A 26202-nucleotide genomic window follows, 5' to 3' on the forward strand; every position below is an offset into this window, starting at 1 on the left:
TATATATATGCAGTCTCTTCATAGCCATTTTACTCTCTAACACACTCAAAATGCTTTGTGTTCATCTGAATGCCCAGCCAAAGGCAAATGCTGGTCCCATTAGTCTAAATTTAAACATTTTGTAGGTGGGAAAAACCCAGCCAAAATCAACCAACCAACAGGCAGGATAGGTAAATAAAGGTTCCAGCTCACAGAGTTCTGCTGAGATTTACAAGAAAAGTAGAGAGGAAGCCAGCAGAAATTGGCTGAAGTAGGCCTTTTTGGTAACATCTCATCAAATCCAGCCAGAAGGCAAGCCAAGGCCTATTGGACTCTGCTTCCTCCAGCTGCCCCCTTTTCTTCTCCCACAAGACTGCCTGCCCTGCCTGTCTGTCTATTCTATCCACACACATTACCCCACCAGGCAGAAGGTGGCTGCCAAGACACTGGAGAGGTCACCAGGGCATAGGTGATTAAGGGACTAGGAGACTGCAGAATATCTTGTACTCCCAGTTTGGGATACAGGAAAGGAATAAGACCCAAGGAGAGACTCTGTCTGTCATGGACAGGTACCTGGGAACATTTTACAGCTCTTAGTGGGCTCCAAAGCTGCTCTTTTGTTTTGCCCTGCCCTTGCTGGAGTCATAATTCTCTCAACTATGGTGATGATAAGCTGAACTCAAAAGAAAAAAAGCCATTAAACTTTGTGCTGTACTTCTGGTGATCCCAGTGGCAGCTGATGTAACTTCCCCATCCTACTCACGTATTTTAGATTGGCTGAACAGAGAGTACTTTGTGACTAGATGAGTCATGCTCTACTAGATGAGTGATGTTAGTAGCCAGCAATTTATGTTGTCCTGGAGCAGAAAAGTGCAATTCCCAATTTTAGGATTTTTGCAATAGGCTTCTATCAAAAAATTAACTGTTAGCTTTAGCATAGACTTGCTTGGACAAAAGCACAGTTATGTGAAATAAAAATTGCTTGAAAATCTGTAACAAAGGACGAGACAACAATGTAATGAGCAATGAAAGCATCAGCCCCTTTTACTTGTGCTTTATAGTCCAGGACTTGATACAGCCTAAAGTCATGTGGGGAATTTGGCAGGTGCTACCTTTCATGTCACACAGAGCATTAATGTCTCCTTAACCTCTGATAAATTCATCCCTGCTGTGTTTTGAAGCTCCTGCAGTTTTCATGGCTTTCCACATTCATAATAGAAAGATAAAAATAAATTGTGTCATGTTTTATTATCTTCATCAGTGATCTCCAAGAAAATACAGCAATCAGGTTGATGACACTGCAACATGCAATGGATAGAATATCAGATGCTACCAAGAACAGAAAAACAGCACAAAATCAAGTACACAGATGCAATTTTCTTTGGAAATTTAGATCTTAATGCTCCTAAGGTGCTTTAGATCTGTAATGACAGAAATAAATGGTAACAACTAGAGGAGACATTTATAATGGCTTGCAAATTATTGTGTCACTAAATTAATAGAAAAACTGTAGCTTTTGCCCAGCCCCACACAAAACAACCCTTCACCGTTGTACAGCCAATTGTCACACCCACAGGTTCTGTAATCCTGGCAGCAATACAAACACAGAGTGGAAATCATCACAAATGCAGATGGTTTAATGTCCTGCAAATGCAAGCAACCACAGGAATAGCATAATGCTTCACAGAACAGGTGTGCTAGAACACTTTGTAACATCTAACCGGAACCAAAAGCTCTTTTAAACAAGTCACCAAACAAATCCAAAGTGTACCAAAAATCCAAATGTGTCCCCAGCAGAAAGCTTGGAATATCCCCAGCCCCCTTTTTATTCTCTGAATAAACTTTCCGAGCGTGTCGCTTGCACTGTGCTCTGAAAACCACTGGAGGGTGGTAAGAGACTGCCTGACTCACAGAATCCCACCAAGAACGGGAAGAAGCTGGGCTGTGAATGTGATCAGAAACACTCGTCCCACCCCAGCTACTACTTACAGCTGCTTCTTAGACACAACGTTCATCTCAGTTGGAATTCCTATACTTTACTGCCTGAGAAGTTTGGAATAATCTTTAAAGTGGCAGCTGTAAAACTGTACCCTGTTCTAGGTTTCTACCTCATGTATTGCTTTTGTTTCCTAAAGAAAATTTCACTCAGAAACTTCAAGAGAGTGGTTACTGATTTCAAATCCCACTCTTGTAATTACAAAATGTAGTCATGAGTCTTCTGGGGAAATAAAAAAAAAAATAATTTAAAAAACCCACCAAACCCTAAAACATACAGGGAACTTTAAATCATGTGTAGCCAACCACTTCCCTTTCCTGTAAAGTAGTTTGAGAAAATCTCTCATATTTATTTTAAAGGACAAAAAAAATCTGCCTCCCTGCATGCCACTTCTAATAAAAGCTTGATTAATCAATATTGCAACAAGCAATTACAGATATTTTCTTTAGTATCTTCTGAAAACACTCCTTGTGGGTGTGGGAATGCTGCTTCATGTCCTACATACCAACACAGCCTCTCAGCTAAAGAGAAGCAAATCTGCAATGCTAATTCCCTCCCATACATTACGATTTTTGCAAAGCGGTTTCATGATGGCCAATGCAGAACCGAAAGCTCCACACTGCTCACACAAAAGCTGTCTCCACAGCTCTCAATGGCACTTAGCAAACTCTGCTGCCTGTGTTTCCTTTCCCCCCCTCTGCATTGTAGATTTGCTGCCTGCCTGCTCCCACCCACTACTCTGTGCCCACGTGTTGCCTCCTGTCCAGGGTAATATTCTGTCACACTGACTACAGATTTTTGTCTACACCGATGTCCAGAGGCAACTGCAGCTCTGCTGCAGGTTTGCAGACTGACACCTCTACAGCTGAAGGACTCTCTGCTGCAGGGGCTCAGCACCGAGGATGCCAAATATTGAAGGTGAAGTTAATGGGCTGCTTCGCAACATATGATGAATGCCTGGACTTTTTAACCCCCGGGTATTTTCAAGAACCCTGTTTTAAAAATTGCATGTAAGGAGGTCTGACAGAGGAAGCTGGTATGGGGGGAATATTGCTAATATTAAACATTTTTTGTGACATTTTTCTCCCTATCCATTATTTAGCGGAAAAAAATGCCTATGTATAATGTAAGCAACAACCACAGCTGGAAGGATTTCTGCTCTCACCTAGAGCTAAAGTCATGATGCAATATTTTCTGAATTCTTTCTACAGTCTGAAAAAGTACTTTCAGTCAACCTTTATCTTAAAGTAATTTTGCCTGCAAAATAGAGGCTAAAATTACTTACTAGAGCTGTTGTAGAAACTGCACTCTGCACACAGACTAAAAAACCTACAGAAAAAGGTCTTTCTTATCTGAAACTCAACCCAAAGGATTTAGCCAGCACTTATGAAAAAGACCTGGTGTGGTGTATGCTGAAGTGAGCCGAGCAGTGAAGATATGTCAACAGTGTGAACGTGTAGCTCCAAGTTATTTATGTTAGGGAGAGTTTTCTGGTCACTTGTTGCAGTACTAAGTGGCTCACGCTCCACAGTGAGCTGCTCACTGCTATCAACTTACCAGCTGGAGGAAAGGCAGCTGCCATGGTAGTTTGTGGAATGGAATTTGTGCAGTGGGTGGAAGAGGAAGAAATAATAGTAATAAAGGACAACAGGGCTCCACTCATGTTGGGAGAACAAAATAGCCCCAGAGAAATTGGAAGTGTTCGTAAGAGATAAGACTTCAAACCTTGTTATTTGAATAAAAGCATTCTGGGCCTCTCTGTGCCATCCAAACAACATGTGGTTGCAGCCTGTACCGTGGGGATGGTGTCTTAAAGGACAAGGCATGTGTCCCCACATCCTGCTCCAACATGAGAAGTGCCCCTCAGACAGTCCAAGAGAATGAGCCAGGTCTGATGGCTGACAAGAGAAAGGTTTGGACCAGGAAAACACCTACACTGTGTTCTTTTCCCCAAATACATCCAGAGAGTAGGAAGAACTGAGCAGGATCACAGAAAATACAGAAAACATATTTGTCATTGCCTTTTTTCAAAAGATGTATCCCAGAGAAGAAACTCTTGTAAAGATAAAGACTAGAAGACCATAATTAGACCCCTGCTATGTTAATTGCTGAACAGGGAAATGAAATGAATTTTTAAAATCCCATGTCACCTGGTGGATCATATGTCCCTGTCTATGCACAACTTTACCTCCATCTCGTTATCTCATTAGGTGTTCCAGCAGAGATTATTGTCTGGCAAATCTGTCTGAAGTTTGCTCAAAATCTATTTCTGTCCCTAAGAGATACTAAACAAACCTGTCTGGAATTCAAAAGAATGGCTGTAGTATATTTAAAACACCTATTAAAAATTTTAAACTGAACCAGAAATGGGTACATTTCTAAAAACAAACATACTTACTTCACTTTTGTATGATATGCATACCTAGAGTAATAAAAGAAATACCTAATGAAAAACCTCACTTTGATGAACACCTTAAGACTATTATCTGCAAAGAACTAATAATTCAGTTTTATCATAACCAAGATGGCACCTTATTTATTTTTTGTGACAATTAGAACAGACTTAAGTGATATAATCAGTATGCACTCTTCACAAGCTTATGCAATGTTTTGCTGTGTATGACATCAATTAGCAAACCCTTAAAAAATGTAAAAGAGAAGTGTAGAAATTAAGCAATTCAAGAATATAATTTCTAAAATGAAGTAGCTGTTTTTGCAATGTGAAAGTGGTATTGAGAATACTTTTCATTTACCAGCTAGAAGAACTTCAGTACCTGCATCCTAAACATCCCAACAAAGACTAACAAAAAACACCCAATAAAAACATAAAAACACCAAACCAAACAAACAAAAAAACCCAAAAAACAACAACAACAACAACAACAAAACAAACCCAAAAAAACCACAAAACAAAACACAACACCTATGCTTTGGAAATAGAGGACCTCATGTCCCTCTCATCCAGTGCTCTGTCTCGGATAGAGGCCAACACCAGACGCTTTGGAGAGATGTGCAAGAAATCCCATGGGAAGTAATTACAGAATAATCTCTCCATATTGGGAGCCTCTTTCTAGCTCCCATCTGCTGGAATTTGCTTTACATCAATATATAGAACGCAGAAGTACATGACCAAGTGTTTACTTTCCAAGCATCTTCTTTGAAGGCTGAAAAGACATTAACCCATCTTTTGTTCAATACAGCCTTCAGTGCTATCATGAACTCCTCATTCACAATTACTTTTTCTTTTCTTGCTTTGTAAGAGCTGTAATAAAAAGATCACTATCTCCATGCACAGTACACTTCAGCTACCTTATCTAAAAAATAATCCTGGAAGAGAAACTGCAGGTAAAACATTAAACCACTGATCAGGAGTGAACTACCACCCTACTGTAAAACTATGGGGAGTATCTGGTACTACAAACAAGAGGCACACATCTACAACTCTAGAAAATATTTACTTCAGGTATCTGGGCTTTAACATGACTTTATTACTCAAAAAAACAAAAAAGAAGCTATATGTTGGTAACCCATAAAGAAACAGGGATAAAAGGGGTAGGGTCTATGTCTCCATTAACTTTTATCACAGTTAGTCAAGAACAGAAACAGATGCTACTGTTGTCTGCTCTCCCTACAGTATTTCCATGATCATTCTATCAAAAGGATCTAGTCTGCCACTTTTGTTCTCTTTGCAGTTGTCGACTCCTGCCTCTGCCTACTCTGTATTTCCAAAAGAGCAGCATATCTAATTGAAGGCATGATATTTGCTCCAGTCACTAAGTAGCAAATACCTTTAAATCACAGTCCAGCCCTCAAAAAACTTAGACACATACACATACAAAGAAAACCATAAAAAAATCAGTCAAACTGCCACACTACAAGAGCACAGACCATAATTTTCCTGCAACACCAGTTACGCTGAAATTTCCCTTTCTGACCAAAGCAGGTAGGGCTGCTGCATTTTGTGGTGTGTATTCTAGGGGCAGTATAAAAGCAGCCATGACATAGGCTCAGTGGTGGATTTGAGATGGATTCTGTTGGGGTCAAAGCAGCCACAAGTCCTTTCTCCACTACAGGAGCCACAACAAACCATCTCCCAGCAGACTGTGCCTGAGTCTCTGTCTTTGAATATCAAGTAGGATTTTTTTGCACATCTGAGTGCTTATAGTGGGATGGACATGGACAGAAGGCTCTAATAGCATGGTAGAAATTGGAAAAGGAGAAAAATTAGAAAAACTGATATAGCAACATGCTGGAGACCAACATCCTATTACATGGTTTTGTGACCCTCTCCACTTCCTTTAGTTCTTCAGTCATGTCAATTGCAGGAAATTTCTCTAAAGATCTGTTGCTTTAGGAACCTAAAACAAGTTGTAGAATATGATTACAGTTTTGCTAGTCTTTACTTCAATTGCATTCTCTCCAGTATTCATCAGTGCTTAATTTCCTCTATTTCAAATTGCACAGCCTGCTGAGAATCAGTTACAATTGTTCAAACTTCAGACAAACCCAAAGACGTGGTTTGGTTTAAATTTCTTCACTTGCCAAAACCCTGGTATTTTTAAATACATTGTTGTTTAAACATACCTGGACATATCCTTTTTTTGCGGGTGTCTACACATATGTCTGAATTTCCACATAACAAAGATTAAAAAAAGGAGCTGATGCTTTTAATTATCAATAAATACGGCTTTAGGAAGAATACTGACTTTCCAATGAATAGCTACAGTTGCCTTCTCTGTCCTTTAATTTTCCCACAAGAGAGATTCTTTTGATCCAATTAAATAAAAATAAAATAGAGGAAAGTTGTGCTGATGAAAGCTATAGTAATTAAAATAAAACTACAGCATAGTGCTCTAGTAAAGAGCTGAGGGGAGCTATTAATTCTGAAAAAAACACGAAACTCTATTTTTTCCCCAATAATTTTAATAAAATGCTACAGGAATAAAATTAAATTAACAAAATCCACCAAACCTGAGTAAAGTAAAAGTTATCCCATTTGGTCATAATTTAGATCCACTACTGGAATTTCTGTGTTCTAAAGAACATCAAATCATAATTTTTCAAAAGAAAACCCATTTTTAGTATGCATTCCACCAACAAGCAAGCATCAACCTGTGAACAGATCATTCTCACATCAATAGGTCCCAGGCAAAACAAATTTGAGGCAGGCAACAACTGTAAAATTGTACATGTTAATTATGTGACAGATAACTACCTGCATTAATCAGATCATGAATAGCAATCCTCTTCCATGGGAGCTGGTAAAGTGCCTAACTTCAAAATTAAACAGTAAAAATAGCATTTTCAAAAAACTCAGTGAAAGACAATGACTGGTTTAGGTCAACGCTTGGGTTGACTATGCTCTTTAATTTCATATTACTAGCTATACATTTACATTCCATTTACACTTTCTTTATTTGTAAAGCAAGAGATTCTCTTAATTATTTTCAATGCTTCAACCTCCCAGTCCTTCCTTGGTTATAACTATTGATGAGGTCAAGCTGTAAAACAAAACACTGAAAGGCCTGAAATAAAAAAAAAATAAAAGAAGGCCCCAAGTTCTTAAAAAATACGAGAGAGACTGATGAACTGCAGGATTGAGTAGGGCTCTCTAAATAAAATGGGAATTGAATCTTTTGATGCAAGTTGCATCTGTAAAACAACTCAGATCAAACTGTTTATTTCAGCCTCAGAAAGCACAGAAGAATTGTACCTCCCAGAGCTCATGTTCATGGGTCTGTGCAATAGTGGATAACACTACTAATACCCAGAGCTGAACAACCTCCCAAATTCCCTTTGCTTTTGCAAATGCTGCTGAGCAGCAAAGTAGCCAATTTGGTTACTGGCATTTAATTAGCAGAGGACACAGTTTTCATTTAATTTTCTACTATAATATTTTCCATTTGCTTCTTAAAAGAATGCAAGTTCAAAGCAATAACTGTACAAACATCTTGCTCTACCTCCAGGAAGGATGCTGCACATGGGGGTGTCCCAGCAAAGTATCACAGCAAGATGGCTTTTAGCAAGTCTAGGGGTATGTTATTATGGTTTCAAGGCAAGATGCACAAAAATCTTCTGTGAGAAGTCTGTGGGAACTGGGATAGCTCTGTGAATAAAGCTGTGTTCTGAATGGAAGAGAAAGACATATGGGAATGGCAGGCTAGCACAAACTCTACCACCATAAGAAAGCTAAGCTCTAGTTTGTTCTTGTGGCAGAAAATGCAAGACAGCATTATTCTATGAAGCCCAGCATGCTGTCTATATACAGATAAATTAGCAGTAATGCTCTATTATCCTCAAAAATTAGGAATACAACTGTCTGAATAAAGCAGTCCCTTGCATCCCCAAGGCATCACAATAGGATATAAATGCTATAGAATCATTTTTACTTTACAAAGCTTTAATATACACATTGTCCCTTGAGCCCAAAGTTATTTGCTATAATGACATGATAGCCAACAAGAAAGTAATAGCTTTGTGCCTTTGTGCATACTGGTGAAGTGTCTGACCCTACATATTGCAGGCAATTATTTGAGGCTACTGATGGTTTGAGACAGTTCACTGGAAGAAAGATAACAGTGGAGCAGGTTGCCTTGACGACACTATGTAGCTGCACCAGAAATCAAAGAAAAACGCAGGAGCTCCTTTGTGTTGAGGACTGCAAAATATTCATCCAATTGGGTGAAAAGGGAACTAGTCCCACAGCAAGTCCTGTGCAATTTGATACCACTTCTTATCACGAGCATTATTAGAAAACCACCGACAAAGGCAAGTGGTTCATACCTCACAGCACAGGGCAGTAAGAATTGAACAGCAAGCAGTGTGGCAATGACTGCCCAAAAGTTTGGGGCTTTTTCTTGTGAGGCTCTTCTGGTCATATCTGGACCTGAGAGTTTACTCTGGCAAAAGTAGTTTCTAACAGCCAGAACTTTTGATTTCAGAGCAGAATATCACAGAAATTTCACTGCAGGTTCTATGACTTTTGGCAGCGATCACCATACTCTTAAAAAAGAAATGTAAATATGAATTCCCAGGCTACTATTGAATCAAAAGTAAAAAACACCCTTAACATATTTTGCCATCAGTAAATGTTTTAGGCATGCTATGAGTTTTTTTATATCAGCATATAAGCAAATTCAGAATACAAGAGAGATAAACACTTAGAAGATATATGTGCACATTCAAAATAAATAAGATCAAGTTTATTTCATGATCAGCATTTACTTTGCTTCTGTTTAATTTAAGAGAAACATATCACTCTGTACTAAAAGAACATTCTGAGTGCTCTATTTTTAAAAGGCATAAATTCAGATACTCTTTCTATCAGAAAGAAAATTAACCTCAGCTGCTACATAAAGCTTCTGTAAACAAAAAAATTGACTTGCGCTTCCTTAATGACCAAGAGCAACCACACGGTAACAATGAGAAATATTGCTCATGCCTCACATAAATAAGACTTTATTTGTAAATCATTTCAAAAATACAACTGGGAGAGAAAATAGACATCTCTGACAACACACAATAACCTGTTGAGATGATGCATCAAAGTAAGACATCTCATCAGATACTAGACATCTTAAATAGATAGCAAAATTCAAATATGAAAAGTATTCTGAAGTATAGCAAGGCACTGTTGAGAATCTCCATTTAAAGACATTTTTGTGTTTAAAGCTCCTTTTAATTTGACCCTTTAATCCATTTCATTCTCACTGTATTTTCATTCAATTCCTGTTTCTACTAGTCTTCAAACACCAAATTCAGGAGATATGAAATGCAGGTGTTAATATCTAGGATTGCATCTTTTTTAAAGAAGAAGTGTTTTTCTCAGGTTTAACCTATTACCTGATAGAGCTCAATAAGGAACTCATGCAAGCTTCTTACCACTCCCTAATTCCCTCTGTGATAAAGTCACCTTTTAAATTCTGCATCATGGATTGCAGATGCTGAGAGGCATCTACAAATGTAACTGTATTATTTATAATGACAGACAGATGTAACAGAGACCATGAGAAATAAACCAGAAACACTAAGCAATGCTTAATATTTAATCTCTATATTTATCTTGAGCTGAAGTAATTAGACCTGTCCAAATATATGGAACACTTGCAATGTCTGTTGATCAATGCTTAAAAGGATTACCTCAATGCAAAGACTCACTAAAATGATTAAACTGAGTTTTATTTGATGTCTGATGCTTTCAGGGATTCTCTAATTAAATAACTGTCACACATTGGCATAAACTTATTGATTTAATACTGACTATCTTAATTTATGTTAACTTTGTATATTCTACATTGTCACTAATGGGTGCTAACAGATATGGCATGATATTCCAAAATGATTGTGCTATAAAACCTTAGACTTTGACAAAAAAATCTGTTATGAAACATTGAAGGTGCATGAAGGGCTGAGGTATAAATAAAGATGGTAATTAATTTTTGAATTAAATAGTTTGTTTTATATTCAAATCATGCTTTTGTGATTCTGCAAAATGCAAAACTATAGATTGCTGTAATGAAGTTTGATAGTCTGTAATTTTTTTTCCCTTCAGGAGGCCAGCAGTAGGAATTTTACAAAGACGTTATGACAAAATTCATCATAATGAAACAATGCACAGACAGGAACCAAATTTTAAAATGTTGTATAATAAGTGATGAGAGAGATTAAAAAACAAAAAGTCAGAACTGGTAAGATGTGACCCTTCCACTTGTAGAATGTCACTTCAAATCCAGGTTTAATGGCCATGGAAATTGCATCATCTGAAGCTGGACAGAAACTCACTTTAGGAAAAATAATTTCCTTTGTTTTTTTTTTAGAAATTAGTCTCTTATGGAATTAAATAAGCACTCCTTTCTTGAAACAAAATATATGCTCTTCTGTTTAGGAAGCATGGAAAAGTAATCTGTTTTCAGAATTCCTCAAAGCTTAGCAAAATTAATAACTTTTTTGGGGTGAATTTTGCTGTTACAGTCGGCATCCAACAAAGTTGACAAGAATTGTGTTGTTTTCAGATACATAATGTCCCTGTCATCATGCCAAGAGGATTCCAGAAATTCGGAAATTTTGATTCACTGCTGACAGGCCAGACTTAGGGGACTGAAGGTTCCTGAGGTCTAGTACAGAACCAAGCTTTAGCAAAACCCAAAGCTTTCAAGGTCTGGAAATCCCAGAGCCAGTAGTGTTTTTCAGATCCTGCATCAAGGAGACAGGATTGTGCCGAGCTTTAGTGTTAGGAGCTGCCTGTCCCACAGTACTTTGGTCACCACTCTCTGTGCCAGTCTTTTGAAAACATGGGCTCCCCAAGGAACACCCCAAAACTGAGATTCTGGGCTTCATAAAAGCTGCCAAGAAATTTGACAGTCTTTAATTGGGACTTTCCACTTCTGCAAAATATATAAGTTCTGACAAAAAAAATCCTAAACAAAACAGTTTCAGTGATTTTTATAAAGGACGTTTGGGTGGAAATTTGCAAGTCAGCTCTACTCATATGGCAGGTCTCATGATCACTTTTTCCTCCCTTACCTTGGCTTTGCTACAGCTGTCAAAACACTTGGTTTCCAAAACAGGTTCTCATAAACTGTTAAGTGTTTCATAAATTTGTGAACAATGGTGATGATAGTGCTCACACTTAGTAAGGATCACATGTTTAATTAAATGTAACACATAAAGGGTGTCACAGTTGAATGCTATAAATGCCAAAGGACAACTAATTTTAACTTTTAAATCTTTGGGAGCTTTGGTTTCTGAAAAGGATTAATAGTTAGAAGCTGGGTCCATTCTACACAAACAAATATTTGTTAGCATTGCATTTGAAGGGAGGAACGTTGCCAGCACAGACTGCCAGGCAGATAAACTACTTTTGAGTAGTGCTTTGAGCAGAAACAAAAATATCCTGCCTGAAAGAAGAGGTGAATCTTTTCTATGCAGAAATCTAAACCATACCTGAGAACCAATGATAAGCTGAATAAGGTGACAATCATTCAATTAAGAAATTGCAGACTTGTAGGAATTACATTACCACTCTAAAAGGGGGAGGAGATGTGGCGCTGACCACACAGAGTTAAAAGTGCCTACATCTGATATCAAGTTATGCACATTTTTCACTCCTTTTCTCCTTGGTTGCGACAAATTTTGTTTCCCTTTTATAAAAGATGCTGTATTATCTAACAAAACCAGGAAAATACTTTTGTTAAAAATACCAATATCTGTATATTCTCTCTAGAAAAGTAACTGTTGTGAGAGTACTTGTTAGATATTAAAACAATTTGGTTTGAAAATAGAAACATATAAACTGAAAAAAACCCCAAAGATATGCAACAGGCAGGGGGTTTATACACAATTATCTCATCCTGTCACATTAGTTAAAATCTATATGTAATTACTAAAACTGGAGTCAATATAATTGAGTTTTTAGCCATCTTTTTTTTTTGTTTCAATTTCTAGTGTACATGGCCAGATCTACTTGGCATTTGAGAACTGTCTTTCCCTATTACAAGCTTTGCTTTCCAAATTACCCCGAATTCTCTCTTCAGAAGTGGTTTATCACCAGGGACTTAATAGAAAATTCCTCTGAATGGGAAGTGTGAAGTAATTCCATTGATTCTCCTTTCTCTGAACTACTGCTACCTGTGTAAGGCCAACAAAAACAAAATGTCGTTTGCCTTTAGAACACTACTATATAGGCATATGCTACTCCAAAGCAATAGTTGGTACATGTTTTTCATGTAGAAATTTATTTTAAATCAAAACTTGCCCAGCTCCAGATTGACCCAAACTTCAAAGATTCAACAAGACTCCAGAAGAATAAGAACATTTTAAAATACAAATTCAAAGAGAAACTATCCACTCCAAAGAAAACAAAACCCACATATGTTTAATAAATTCTTCACCTTCCCTATACTGACAATCTGTGTAGCATTTTATTGATTTATCTTAGAAAACAGATGAGTGCAGATAACACACATTTGACATTCAGGATGCAAAGTCACCCTGTCTTTTCAATTCCATTAACTAATTTTAAAGCAGAAGTGATTAATTTGCCCATGAGTGTCACAGCTACAACAGATGCAGCTAAATTGACTGTGTTACTTCATAACTGCTGTCTCCACATGGGTATAAGCATCATTCTCAACCAGAAGTTATGGGCTTCATGTAAAAATTGCTGGGTAAACTGGACTGTGTTAATCAGGAGCAAAATATGAAAATATTTCTTTCTGGCTTAAAAATACGCAGATGAATTCATTACAAAAAGCTGACGATAGAAAATCTAAACCAAAAGACTATTATTTGTGCATTTATATGTATGTGTGAAGAAAGCGAGTCTTTAGTCAAATTCCCTGCTGCTGAAAATTAACCAGCTTATATGTAAGAATAAAATCACCGTGACTGATTTCCAGCAGCAAATACAAAGCCATTCTGGACAGATGTTTCTTTAACTGTGCTGGCAATTTGCACAGCCATCCTGGAGCTCTGACCCCTGAGGATAATCAAACTCCAGAGCAGCCTACCTTGCGGAGGGGCTTGAGCTTGGTCTCCATGATGAAGTCGTACTTGCAGAGCTCGCAGCAGCGCGTGTCCGAGCTCTTGATCCACTGGTGCAGGCAGGCCTGGTGAACAAAGCGCAGGGTGCCCGTGCAGCGGCACGGCGTGATGAGGGGGCTTTCATCATCTCCCTCACAGTGACAGATCCTGACAGGAAGGACAGCAAGAGAGAGTCAGCCAACCTGCCAACCAGCAGTGCAAAGGCACTGGCTTATTTACCCTGCTTTCTCATCTTCAGGCTTGACATTCAAAAGGTGCTAGGTATATGACCTTTCAGATGAAGGCCCAGGAACATACTCCTTGTTTCTTTCTGCCATTTAGCAGCTTCTCGTCACTTAGTTATTATTTCTCTTTGAATTTGCTATGTGGTCTGAGGGTGAATCAATAGAAGTAACAGCTTTTCCCTTTTATGCATGGCAAAACCTTTAAGACAAATACCAGAGCAGAATAGTTCTCGGTCTGTAAGCAATGGCAATAAATCCCTCAAAGGTAGAGAAATCTAACCCAAGCTGAAAATATCCAGCATGTGAAGTAAAAAAAGTTTATAGGATATTTCTCTGGAGTTACACAGTTAAAGAATCAGAGAACTGTTTTGAGTACTCTGGAGTCATGCTTATGGCACAGCGTGTACACACACGCACACTTTTTAGGAGACAGGTTTGAAAAGTCATGGTAATTTTTTGTATTCCTCACTGTCTCTCTTAGGCAGACAGCTGCATTATCTGAGAAAACAAAAACCACTCTGTAAGCAGACCCTAAGATAGAGGTTTGCCCAGAACTGTTTTACCTTATGATGGGATACAGAGCTTTTCATGTTACGGTTTTGCATCAAGTGATCAGTGTTCTAACATCATCATCTAAAGGGCTTCTTCTGTGACACATGTCCAGATGTCCTGCTGATTTTCCCCTCTTCTAAACAACCTCATGATCACATCAGGAAAATATTCACCCATCAAAAACAATGTCAGATTTATTGGCAAGCATCTCTTTGAAGGCAGAGAAAGCTTTACAAAGAGCAGAAGGCTTAACCAAACACCTGAAGTTAAGGAGGTTCACCTCAATGAAGAGTAATTCCCTCCCATCCCCCAGCCTAGAAAAACACAACAAAGCACCCAAGGTCTAATGAGTGCATTTAATGTCAAGCTGTCATGCAAGTGAAAAAGAAAAAAAAAAAGAAAAAAGAAAAAAAAAGTTAAAAATAAAAATCTGAAGCCTGAGAAATGCTATTTCAAAATAAAGAAGTAGCAGTAGCAGCACAGATCCTGTTGTCACACAAATAAAACTTATTACTTAGGAACGGCACCCTCAGATGGTGCAGATGCAGAAGTGTCTGAACACATCTGAGGAATAACTCACCCTTTTACAGAGAAATCTGTGACTGCACAACACCTCTGGGGTAGGAGAGCTTCAGGATAAGGTTGTCTTCCTACTGGGAAGAGCAGGAGTTCCTGAGGTATGTCAGGAGGCAACCTGACAAAGATATCCCAGGAAAGAATGGCTACTGCACAGCTCTGAGGTTACCAAGACTATAAGGAAGGGAGCAGGGAATTCCAATGTCTCTACATGAAAGATCTACAGATCAAATCTGGCAGCTCCACTATTCTTCTACAGTGCAGCCCAGAGCCATGAGAAAAATCTATCTATGATAATGGGAAATCTGAACAAAGCGGCTTTGCTGGACATACAGAAATAAAGAGACCAAAAAACTCCAACAGATAAATGAAGCTCTGAATACCTGGTCCACAAAAGCCACGTTTCAATTTCTGCAGTGGTGCTTGCACAGGACTGCGTGCCCCACAGCAGTGGAGAACAAATTACCCACAACTTCCTTCTTGCACATGTTCATTTTTTGAGACACATTTTACAGGAACTCAATTTACAGTCTTGTCTTTAGTAATCCAGCTGAGTTAGGTGCATCAGTATCTTAGTTCTTAGATGGGAATTGCCTATATGGTGAGCCTCTTAGCTTAAACAGAACTATATTTTCAAAACACTGAATAGTTATTTTTCTAACAAATGCATTCCCAACTGAGAGTTACATAAAAAACATAATTCTCTTTTTAAATTAAAACTATTCCCAAAAGGAAGACCAACATTCTTTGTTCATTTAAATTCCAGCCATACATAATTTATTTTACGGCCTTAGCATTTAAACTATTTAGAAATTAGACAACTAAGCTATGGACCCAATAGCTTTTTTTCTACTACTGCCAAGATTGTTTAAAATTGTTTTCAGAGCTAAAATACAAACCTAAAATTCCACTGGGATCTTCAAATAAAGTGACACTGCAAATTTGAAATGAATACAAATAATCCTTAGTAGAAATACTTCTATAGAAAAACTCGATATGCATTATACATTCTATTTGGGCTTTCCTTTTGTACATAAATCACAAGCCAATTGTACAAACAACAGGGTGACACTAAGAACTCACAGTAGGAATAAGCTCAAACTAAATATTCTAATGGCCTCTTCTAGTTTTATAACTATGAAATACGTAATGAGAATTAAAACAAACTTCACTAGGAATTAAAGTCCAGAGAAAATGACCAAAGGCATGGCTTTCATTAGCTTGAATGCTCTTTGGTCTCTTCAGTGCAATTTAACTCTTTGTTATTTGTTTACCCAGAAGAAATTAGCTTAAAAGATGACTGTGTACCTAAACTCATAGTGACAGTCTAAAGATTTTTGGTGCCCAACACCTGTGGTAACAGACTGTTGGCTAAATGCTGAAACATCTTTTAAAGACTTGGAGCAGGTAACTTGCTCTGTCTTCCTCAGCCATTAGAGTTAAACCACAATTTTGCGCCTCTTTTCTCTTTGATGTGTTCATCTCTAATGTACATCATAATTATCACAAAACAGAGAAAGTTAACTGCTAATGATGGCTTTGAGAAGTTTGTTGTGCAAACAGAATGGAAGCATGGATACAAAGCACAGACATATCTGAACCATGTCTGAACCAAGCTGGAGGTGGAGAACTTTCATTCTAGTTTCCTGTCGTCAATGATCACAACTGTTTGAAACATTCATGCATCAAATTGATTATTTAGCTCACTGAACTTGTTCTGAGAATAAAATTTGCGCACATACTTTAGAAATTAACTCAATGGAAAAAAAATCCAAAACTACTCTCTATGATAAAGATAAATATATATAATTGCTAAATCTATACTGATTTATTTACATTTTGTAGCACAGCACTGATCATTGTTAATAGCTTCAGTTTTAGCTGGTCAGACACACCTACAGAATTTACATACTCTTCTCAAATTTTTAGTCCTTTAGTAGATAAATCGCCTTTATTATAGAGAAATACCTTTGACTATTTTTTTTCTGACAGCTTTAAGGGTTCTTGTCTATGAACAGGACCTTTCTTTTCCAGGGAAAAAATGAGCACAAGAGTCTAGAGGAGCTTTTGCTCTATGAATCATGTGTATACCAGAGATACGTAAGCCATTAGATGATCTTCTGATTGTGATACACAAAATTTTGTGTGTGTATTTGTATGCACCCACAAACATATCTCTACACACTGAGATCCGAGAATATCTATATTTCTTTCAATAAAACTCACTGTGAATCCTTATGAAACAATACTCTGACAGTGCTGTCATCCCTATGCATAAGTTTTTCGTTTATATTATTTTAATTACCCAGCATATATTTTTCTAGCACAAAATTTTTTCTATAACCTTCAGCAAACAGATGTACCACACACAGAAATTAATGCTAACACTGTGCATACATGAGAGGAAAAATGAAAAGCAAAAAAATTCTTTGAAGGATGTCTTTAAACAGCAGGTTCATGTATATAATGCAACAAATTAAGGAAAGTATGTATCAGAAAAAAATAATAATGTTAAAACTGAAAAAAAATCAATATTTGTGAAAGATTTTTCATAATTCATATAAAAACTGTTGCAGAGCTCTTGTATGTTCCTTACAAAACGTATTGCCACCACGTATATATATAAACAAAAGGAATTTCTTATTGGATCAAAATGATGAGATGCAGCTAAAGAAAGCACTCAGAAGTGAGGCATCCTCAGAATTTAGTGTCGTCATACTGTCTTCAATCCCATGACTATTAATTGCTTTCCGATGTTTTCCATGGTCCTATTCATTGCAAAAGATAAAATGCAGAAAGGGAAGTATGAAACCAGTCTACAACTTGCAGGCATTCCTAAGGTCATTGGATTTTGGCTGATTTTCAGAAAATCAGATAGAGTTATCTTGGATGCCTGACCATCATTTGTCATCAAATTAAGACTTGTTGCCTTCCATATAGACAAACATTTCCATTTTCCCTACAGACAAACATAATCTCAGTTTAAAGGGTCTAAAATCAGTATAGAACAAGGAAATCACCTGGAAAGCTTTCAGGTTTTCCCAACAGTTATTTATTCTGGCAAAATGATAGCAATTGAAATTGCAATCTAGATGGTTAGCATCTAAGCTGCTTATTGCAGGAGATACAGGCAGATTCCAACAGATTTGTAGCTTTTTCTTCACGTGCAATTAACAGTTTTACTCTCATGAAAGAATAGCTGCTAATCATCATCCTCACTGGAAACCCATCAGTTTCCCTAACCTGTCATCCACTAATCCACCTGACTCTTTGGAAATTAAGCAAATAGGCTGATCCCTGTGTCTTTGTAGTGAAGTGGAAAACACACTTATTCTGCAGGAGTCCTGTGGGATTTAGTGCTCCACTCCTACCCTGCCAGCAAGTGCTCCTCTGGGACAGCATCTACCCAGCTGATTCCCATGGATGACTACTGCCAAAGGAAAGTGATGAAGAATAAGAATCATTCAGCAAGTCCCTTCTTCTGCTGCAAGCCACATTGAGAACCTTGTCACCAGGAGCAGTGCTGGAGGGAAAGTGTTTACAGTAATTCTGCATCACCAGAACTCTCTGTGGATCCCATATTTGCAATTGCCCTCCCTACCTCAGTACCTGGTAAAACTATTAACGTTGTTTTTGGCCATTGAACATAGACCAAGGGTTTAGCTACAGAAGCTTTTACAGACTTCCTTGAAAATACAGAAGGTCAAATTTTACCCTCATTAACAAATGTAAAATGTAGGGGAACGCCTCTGAGCTTTAAAAAATAGAAATATATATGGGGGCATGGGCATACTGATAATGATGTGCAATAATGTTTAAGGGCTATAAATTATGTAATTATGTAAAACTTGTATTGTTCCATAATTTTCTGGGAGCTGTACAGCTATGTCCAGCAAGCATTACAGTGAAATTGTAACAAATCTCTTTTAAGAAAGTAGCTAGTGCTAAAACCTGGGGTATCTACACCAGACTCATCCTGGTGGTGTTCCTTTCATTTGAAACTGATTTTAGACTGGACCAGGAATACACTCTGAGACAAATTCTCAGTGTGGTCCAAGCCATGGCAAAAGTAAGGTTGATCAGATTTGCCTCAAAAGCAGGCTCCTTATCTGAACTAATGGAGGCCCCTTCACTCACCAAATTAGGAGGAGCTACAGCCTGGTGACTGTGGCATGCTTACACCAGCTGTGATGCAATTTATAGGCAAACTGAACTAATAACACAGATGCCTAATAACCACACTGTCATTTTTTTTGAAGATGGAAGAACACCGGTACAAGAGAAATACTTTGGAACTTTTAACACATTTCCTTAATAAAAGAGAGAAATATTTTCTCCATATAAATATGCTCAAGAAAAATAATACATATTCCAGAAATATTTTTTTTGTGAGATATTCTTGAAAATCTTGCCCTTCACTGGAAAGCACATATGAACTCATAATGGTTAGGCAAAGAAAAATTTTTACTCTGTTTGATGGGTACATCTCATCACTGTATCTCACTGTTGCTAAAGAGAGCTTAGTCAGGAAGAAACAGCAGAGCTGAAAAATGTTGGAGCAAGTGAATCCCTGGATTTGATTTTTGGCTGTAGGGATTATTAGCTGCCAGCATGAAATGCCATGAGCTCCTAGGTTATCTTAATTGGACCAAAAGGATCCAATTTCCAAGAATTGCAAAAGGATGCACAAAATTGCTGTCACTACTGTTTGATTTTTTCTTAGGAAAACTATTCTGTCCAAAAAAGGTCATTTTCTCTTTTGCCAATTTATAAATTCCTTATAGTACTTTTAGACAGTTAGAATCTAAAATAAAACAGCTTTATGAAGAACTCACAGCAAGTAATTTTCATTCACAAAATCCACAAAAATATGGAACTCTGCTTATGCATGGTTCATCACTTGGGAAAAAAAAAAAAGGTTAAATTCACGGAATATGTTCACCTTGCAATAAGCTATAGAGTGCCATGTTTCTCTTGCTTTCATTTTACAGGCTTTTCTTTTTTTAAATCTCATTTCCATTCTTTCCACTTTTAAATCACAAAGTAATCTAAATGACAAATTAGTCTTCCTCTCCATTTAAACATGGTGTGAATGAGGCACATTAATTCTCCACAACAAATGTAATCCATTTGTAGGTCTTCTCCCTGTCACTCCTGCCCTTCCATTATGCTATACAGTCAGCTGTCTTTACCTGACTAGAGGAAAAACCATTTTTAAAATGTTGCACCACACTAGTGGAATTTCTTAAGGGCCTAGCTCATAAAGCTTTCTTTTCATTTCTGCAAAAGTGATGAGAATTTGTAAGAGCCCCAAGAGCAAACAACATTAGTGAAAGCACATAAATATTTTATTTTGTGGACATTTCTTGTCTTTCTATTAATCTTTCTTTATAGGTGATAAATAGGATATCTAAAGAGTTACAAGTAATTGCTGCCTCAGATGCATGGTTAGTGCAAGATACATGTCTGACAAGATTTACTGCACTGAACAAGTTCAAAGAACTAGGGACTACATCTCAAAACAGGATATAGATTTCCTCCCACCCACCTAGTGAAAATCAAGGCTTTAAGGAACTGAACTCCATACAAAAAATATGCAAGCTTTAAGTATTTAATAATGGGACCTTTAAAACCAAGGATAACTTTCTAACAGTAGGCTGTGCCATTTCACTTATTTCCATTAAAAATAATAAGTTCTGAAAGAAACAAGCAGAAAGAAGGACTCAGTTCTCCCCCAGACAAATGAGCCTAATCACAACAAAGACATACTTGCCTTACTTTGGCTCTCCTTGCATCCTTGTGAAGCATGGAGAGCTTCCAAAAGAGACTGCAGAACCAGATGGCTGAAGAGGTGACAGATGGGGATTTGAACCATCAGGCAGATAATAGAATTAACCAGAATTTCATATTGCTCCAAAGACTGATGAACCACCAGACCATCAGGCAGATGAGGAGATTCCTCAAAAAGCAGGAGATCCCTATCAAAAAGTCACTTTGCAAAAAATAAAGCTCTGAACAGGAAAGTAAGCAGCAGTCACAGGTTTGTGGGTTTTTTTGAGAAAGGGGTGAGGAATCTACATGCAGGACAAGATTCAGAGACTTAGCTCCTAACATGCTGAGATCACAAGGTACACACGAATATCCCAGGGAGAAACAGGCTAAAAACTCTCCAGTCAAACACCACAGTCTGGAAGTAGAGCACCTTCCATTTTATGGTGATTTTAGAAGGCTCTAGATGGTACTTCAAGTCTACATGTTCTGCATTACAGTTTCTTAACTGAATCCAACATCAAGGTTTCAGCATAAGTATTTAGAATGAGTGTTAAAATTCAGTGGTAGAATTTGAACCTATATATCTATCTTCTATATATCTATCTTCAACTTTCTGTTTTTTCTTGCTCAAGGACTTATTTCCTATCAACCCCCTTTCTGTCTTCTGATCTCATGAGCACTCTTCTACCTGAATATTTCAGAATGTAAGTCATTTCATGAAAAACACATTTTTTTACATGTCCTACAAAATAATACTAAGAAAAGAAAAACCCTGCTGAAACACTTGATTTCACAAGAGAAAACTACATAATCATATTGCCTCTTGTCAGGTGCAGTATATACTATTTCTTCCCATCTATGATTGTGCTAACACAGAAAAATGCCCATATTAGTATTTTCCTAAGTTTTTAATGGCCTTATAATTAATGCACCAGATTTTAAAAACTGTTTTTTAAAAATTATGCTTGAAATATACTCTGCAGATATCATGAGTCAACCTCATAATCTTCTTTACTTCTCCCCTTCCCTACTGTTGTGCCCTACTGCTCAAATGAGAGCCTGCCATTTGAATGACTTTCTGCAGTCAGGTATGAGTTCATTCAACAAAATCAAAACTTGACTTCCAGTAAGCCTCTTTTTTTCAAAGTAAGAAACTCCACTTTATTTAAGTGCATGTGTTTTTGCTGAAATGACTGAATCAGCAGTACAAAAAGATTGTACACCAAAACCCTAACTAGTTAAACAGAAAATATCTTTCAACTATATCATCAATAATAAAAATACCACAAGATATATTCATAATCAATACACAAAGCACTTATGATCCACTATGGTAATATCAACTACTCAATTTTCTTTTCTTAGTGATTTCCATGTGAAAATCCATGGGACCAACTTCTCACAATCCATTCACTTTGTCATACCCCATACACAGCTGTTCCCTTTGGGGAGATTATCCACATGCAGACCAAAGAAAGCTATTTCTGAGGCTGTGCCTCAAGCCATGGCAAATTCCTCGATAAGGTATATATGAAGAAAATCCCAGGAACAGAGCAACTTAGGAAAAGGAGTCTAACTGTATGATTTAGAAAGCCTAACCCGTCAATCTTTAAAAAAAGAAAAAATTAAATTAGGTGCCAAAACAACGTAGCACAGCCAGAACTTTTGTTGTATCTCAGAAGAAGGAACCTTGCCTCCTAATGGACTTCAGGAGAAAATAGTTGTCCAGGGAAGAGACTGTAAAGGTCAGGATTGATGCCATGACATTTTTTCAGCAGTTTGGAAAGAATCAGTGACACTAGAAGGGCAAATAATTCCCTGAAATGACCAAGAGGTTCCCCTTAGACTAGCTGAAGAACATATTGCACAATGGTACTGTACTTTATCTAAAATGTGCTTATACTGGAATTGAGTGTGCACTGTCACATTCCAGCTCATGCTGATAAACGCAGAGTGAAGAAATTGTCAGCAATCCATGAGGAAATGAAGGAAAAAAGTTGCCTACTCAGAAACTGAAAGACAAAATAACTGTTGCCAAGAGACGTTTATGATCCCCGTTCCTCTGCTATTTCCACACAACACCATTTAGGTGAGGACCATTCCTCTCAGCCAGTGCTGCTATATCAACTAAAATATATGAATAGCTAGGATGAAAAGCTTGAAGAAACCCCCCAGGAAAAAAAAATTTCCACATCACAACCAGTGACTATGCTAACCTAGTCTTGGCATAAACAAAACCGCCCTCTTTTTTCTATATCTCATGCAGAAAAATGGGGAGTATATGTGCACATCTACACTGACATACAATTATTTATTTGGGTTTTGTTTCAGATTGGAGGTTGTGAATTTTAAAAAGAAAACATACCACAGATCACAAATCAATGACGTGCATGGACATGTCCCAAGAAATAGAAACTGCAGAGTGTGCTGAATTGGTAGTAAAAACATGTCTTCCTTTTTCTTCAGCTGTCTACAAACTGATTAAGTAAGACAACTTATCAGCTATAAAAAATTAACAGGCTTTTGATTTTGCTGTTTTTCCTAGATGTATTACAGTCATTATGATACATCTGATAATGACAACAACAAAAAATAGTATTATCCCTGACATAGAAAAATGTGTTTCTGACTGGCTTGAGAAATTTTGCAGAACAGGTCTCATCATCAATCATATTAAGTTTAATGCTGGTTGTTCAAAGAACATCTCCACAGATACTGAGCCTAAGGGCACAACCTATCAAAATTTTTCAACTTTCCTCAACTAAATAAGAGCCTGGCTGAAAAGTCTGCATGCACATCCAAAACGTCCATCCTTGAACCAAACTCCAAGTCTTGCAAAAAGTGCCTGAAAAATTATAATAAAATTCAGTGGTTTGAGAAGACAAATAAAAGACTGGGATTCACTTTTCATCTGAAAGCAAATTCTAAGTTTGGCAACTTGGGCAACAGCTAGGACTAATCTACATAATGCATTTATAGAACTTTATATAGATACATATATATATATAGAGAGAGAGATATACACACACATATATATATACACATAGACATATATATATATAGAGAGAGATACATATATATATATATATATATATATATATATATATATATATAGTGTGTACGTGTATATCTATATACTCACACACACCTTTATTTATTTATTTGTGTAATTTTTACTACAGTATGATGAAGTCCATTGTGAAGACCCATGCTGAAGTGGCTTTTCTCAGGTTTTGGGTAACTCATACTCTTAACAATTATCAAATGACCTGTTAGCTATGTACTGTGTGTACTACACTGGATCTTCAATATGAGTAGTTCAGAAATAGAAAACAACACTGAAGTTGTTGTAGTTACCTGTGTGCATCTCTGCATCATGCCCTGTAGATAAATTTCAATAACGTGGTTTATCACTGTTGCTGTTTCTTTGCATTTCCATAAGGCAGAGAGAACCCAACCCTGGTCCTAATACATAAACTCATGCACAAACACAGCTGGACTTTGAAGAACTTTAAATTACTAAGACAGACAATGGATAGACAGTGGAAAAGTGTGGTTTTGCTTGGTAAGTATAAAAAGGAGTGCATAGCCCTAGCTGTGTTAGTCATGGCTTATATCTTCTGCTGCAAAAAAACCCACAAAATACCTGCATATTACCTTTTTTCTTTTCAGAAATAAGATCTTTGCAATGTTTCACTAAGTTAAAGCATACTGTGAGACTGTATGATGTGGCATCATGAACTTCCTCATGCTCTGTTTACATTTCCACACAAATTCTTCCCAGCAAAGAAAAGTGAGAAGTTTTGGGTTACCATATGAAGAAACTAAGCTTGATTTCCACTTTGTAGATGAGAGCCAGTGCTGGCTCACAAGCTTGGTGAGGGAGAAAAAAGGAAATACTTGTTTCAGTTCTGTTAGGCTTACGGGATGGTGCATTTTTCTTTACCACTGAAGTAAGTAACTCAAGTGTTCCCAGCTGTGTACTCCAGATTTGGATGTTAGCCCAGAAGTGGCTAGCTTCATCTCATTTCCAGGGTAAAATGCTCACCTTCTGGTTGCATGCTTCACACCAGGGCATCAGATTGCCAGAGGCCTGAACTTCTGAACTAAGGAGAACTCTTGGCGTTGCCTTTTCTTTCCCAAAACTTATTTTACTGCTTATTCTGCCCAATCACTCTTTTGTATCATTCCAATCCTTAAGAGTGGTGACTGAACAAACAGCCCATACACATTCACAGTGTGGAAGTGTTTGGCAGTGCAAAATCACAGACAAATCATGCCCTGCTAGAGACAATGTTCTCCAGGCACCATCCACTGGCTTCCTGAGGTAATGGCAACTCTAAGACCATAACTTAATTTCTTATAAGTTATTGAAAGATTATATAGGGAGACCAAAGCTGGATTTGAACTGATCACTTAAGGAGGAATAGTTCCATATCCCACTGTATTGAGCTATCTGGCATCCTGCTCCATTCTCCTGCCTCTGGCTGGAGATTTAAAAAACCCAATACTCTGCCAGAGGACAGAGTGGGTCCATCTTCATGGAGCAAAGACAAACATTTGACTCCTTTGTAAGATTACTCTTTTTAAATAAGGGAAGTATCTCTTCACATTGAGATATGCTAACTTCTCTGTAGCAAAGGCTCTGTTATTTCCTGTGGCCCGCCTAGCCTAGTTTATTACTGAGAAATGGTGACAGAAAGCAGTCAAGGGAAAGGCACTCAGACCGTGGCAGGGAGAAACTCCTCTTAAGAATGCTAAATCCTTCTTATTAGGGACTAACCTGCATACTTCTAAATCATCAGACCAGTCATCATACAACACTGGAAGCTTCTGAGCAGCATGAGGCACAGTGGGCCCTGCCCCAGCAGGTGCTCCATGATCTGGGGCTGCCAGAGCATCGCTGCCAGAGCCTGCCTCTGCAAAGGAGTCCTTCGTGTGTCTAAGGAAAGGCGCAGGCTGCCGGTCTCTGTGGGAGCTTTTCCCTTTGCTTTTCCCACATTTTCTTGAGGAAATCTTTGCTTCCTGAGATGATGCTGAAGACTGTGATTCCTTAAGCCTTGAAATCCTTCGGCGGTGATTTAAAGTAGGATTCTCAGGGTCAGACACCTCTTGTTTCTCTTTTCCCATTGTCCCCAAGGTGACAAGTTCAACAGCATTACTGTTTGAGGACCCATCCTGGTTACTGCATGATCTATTATTTCTTCTCCCTCTCCTGGCCATCCTGGCCTTTTCTCTTGCTCTCCTCCTAGCTTGAGCCCACTGACTCTCATCCGAAGATGATGATGAATCAGATGCATTCCAGCTGGATCTCGGAGGCTCAGGATGCAATCTACAGTTTCTCCCCTTTCCTTGCTTTTCTGTGTGCTCACCATTGTCTCCAGTCTCTTTTTTCCGCCTAAACCTTCGTTTTATGAGCTTCTTACTACCCGGCTCCCTATTAGGAGGGGCCAGCACCATGACAGGGGTTGCATGCTCAAGCTCATCTTCTGACAAATCATGCAAGGTAGTAGATCTAGACAAAGCAGTAAGCAAAGGAAAGGGATGGAAATGGGAAGGGTG

The 26202-nt window shown here is 37.8% G+C and overlaps 1 protein-coding gene across 3 annotated transcripts in view; it reads right to left on the bottom strand.

Annotated features, from left to right (window-relative positions):
- MARCHF1 (membrane associated ring-CH-type finger 1) overlaps positions 1–26202 on the bottom strand; it is a 224432-nt gene that overhangs the window by 9099 nt on the left and 189131 nt on the right. For 2 of the 3 annotated variants that reach the window (XM_036381785.2, XM_054514577.1), the window contains one exon: positions 13483–13663. In XM_036381785.2, the coding sequence (XP_036237678.1) occupies positions 13483–13663 (181 nt within the window). Of the gene's footprint in view, positions 1–13482; positions 13664–25423; positions 26156–26202 lie in introns of all 3 variants that reach the window. The other variant, XM_054514578.1, reaches the window with a different exon arrangement.

Source organism: Molothrus ater, chromosome 4 (assembly GCF_012460135.2).
Source record: "Molothrus ater isolate BHLD 08-10-18 breed brown headed cowbird chromosome 4, BPBGC_Mater_1.1, whole genome shotgun sequence".
Lineage (NCBI taxonomy): Eukaryota > Metazoa > Chordata > Aves > Passeriformes > Icteridae > Molothrus > Molothrus ater.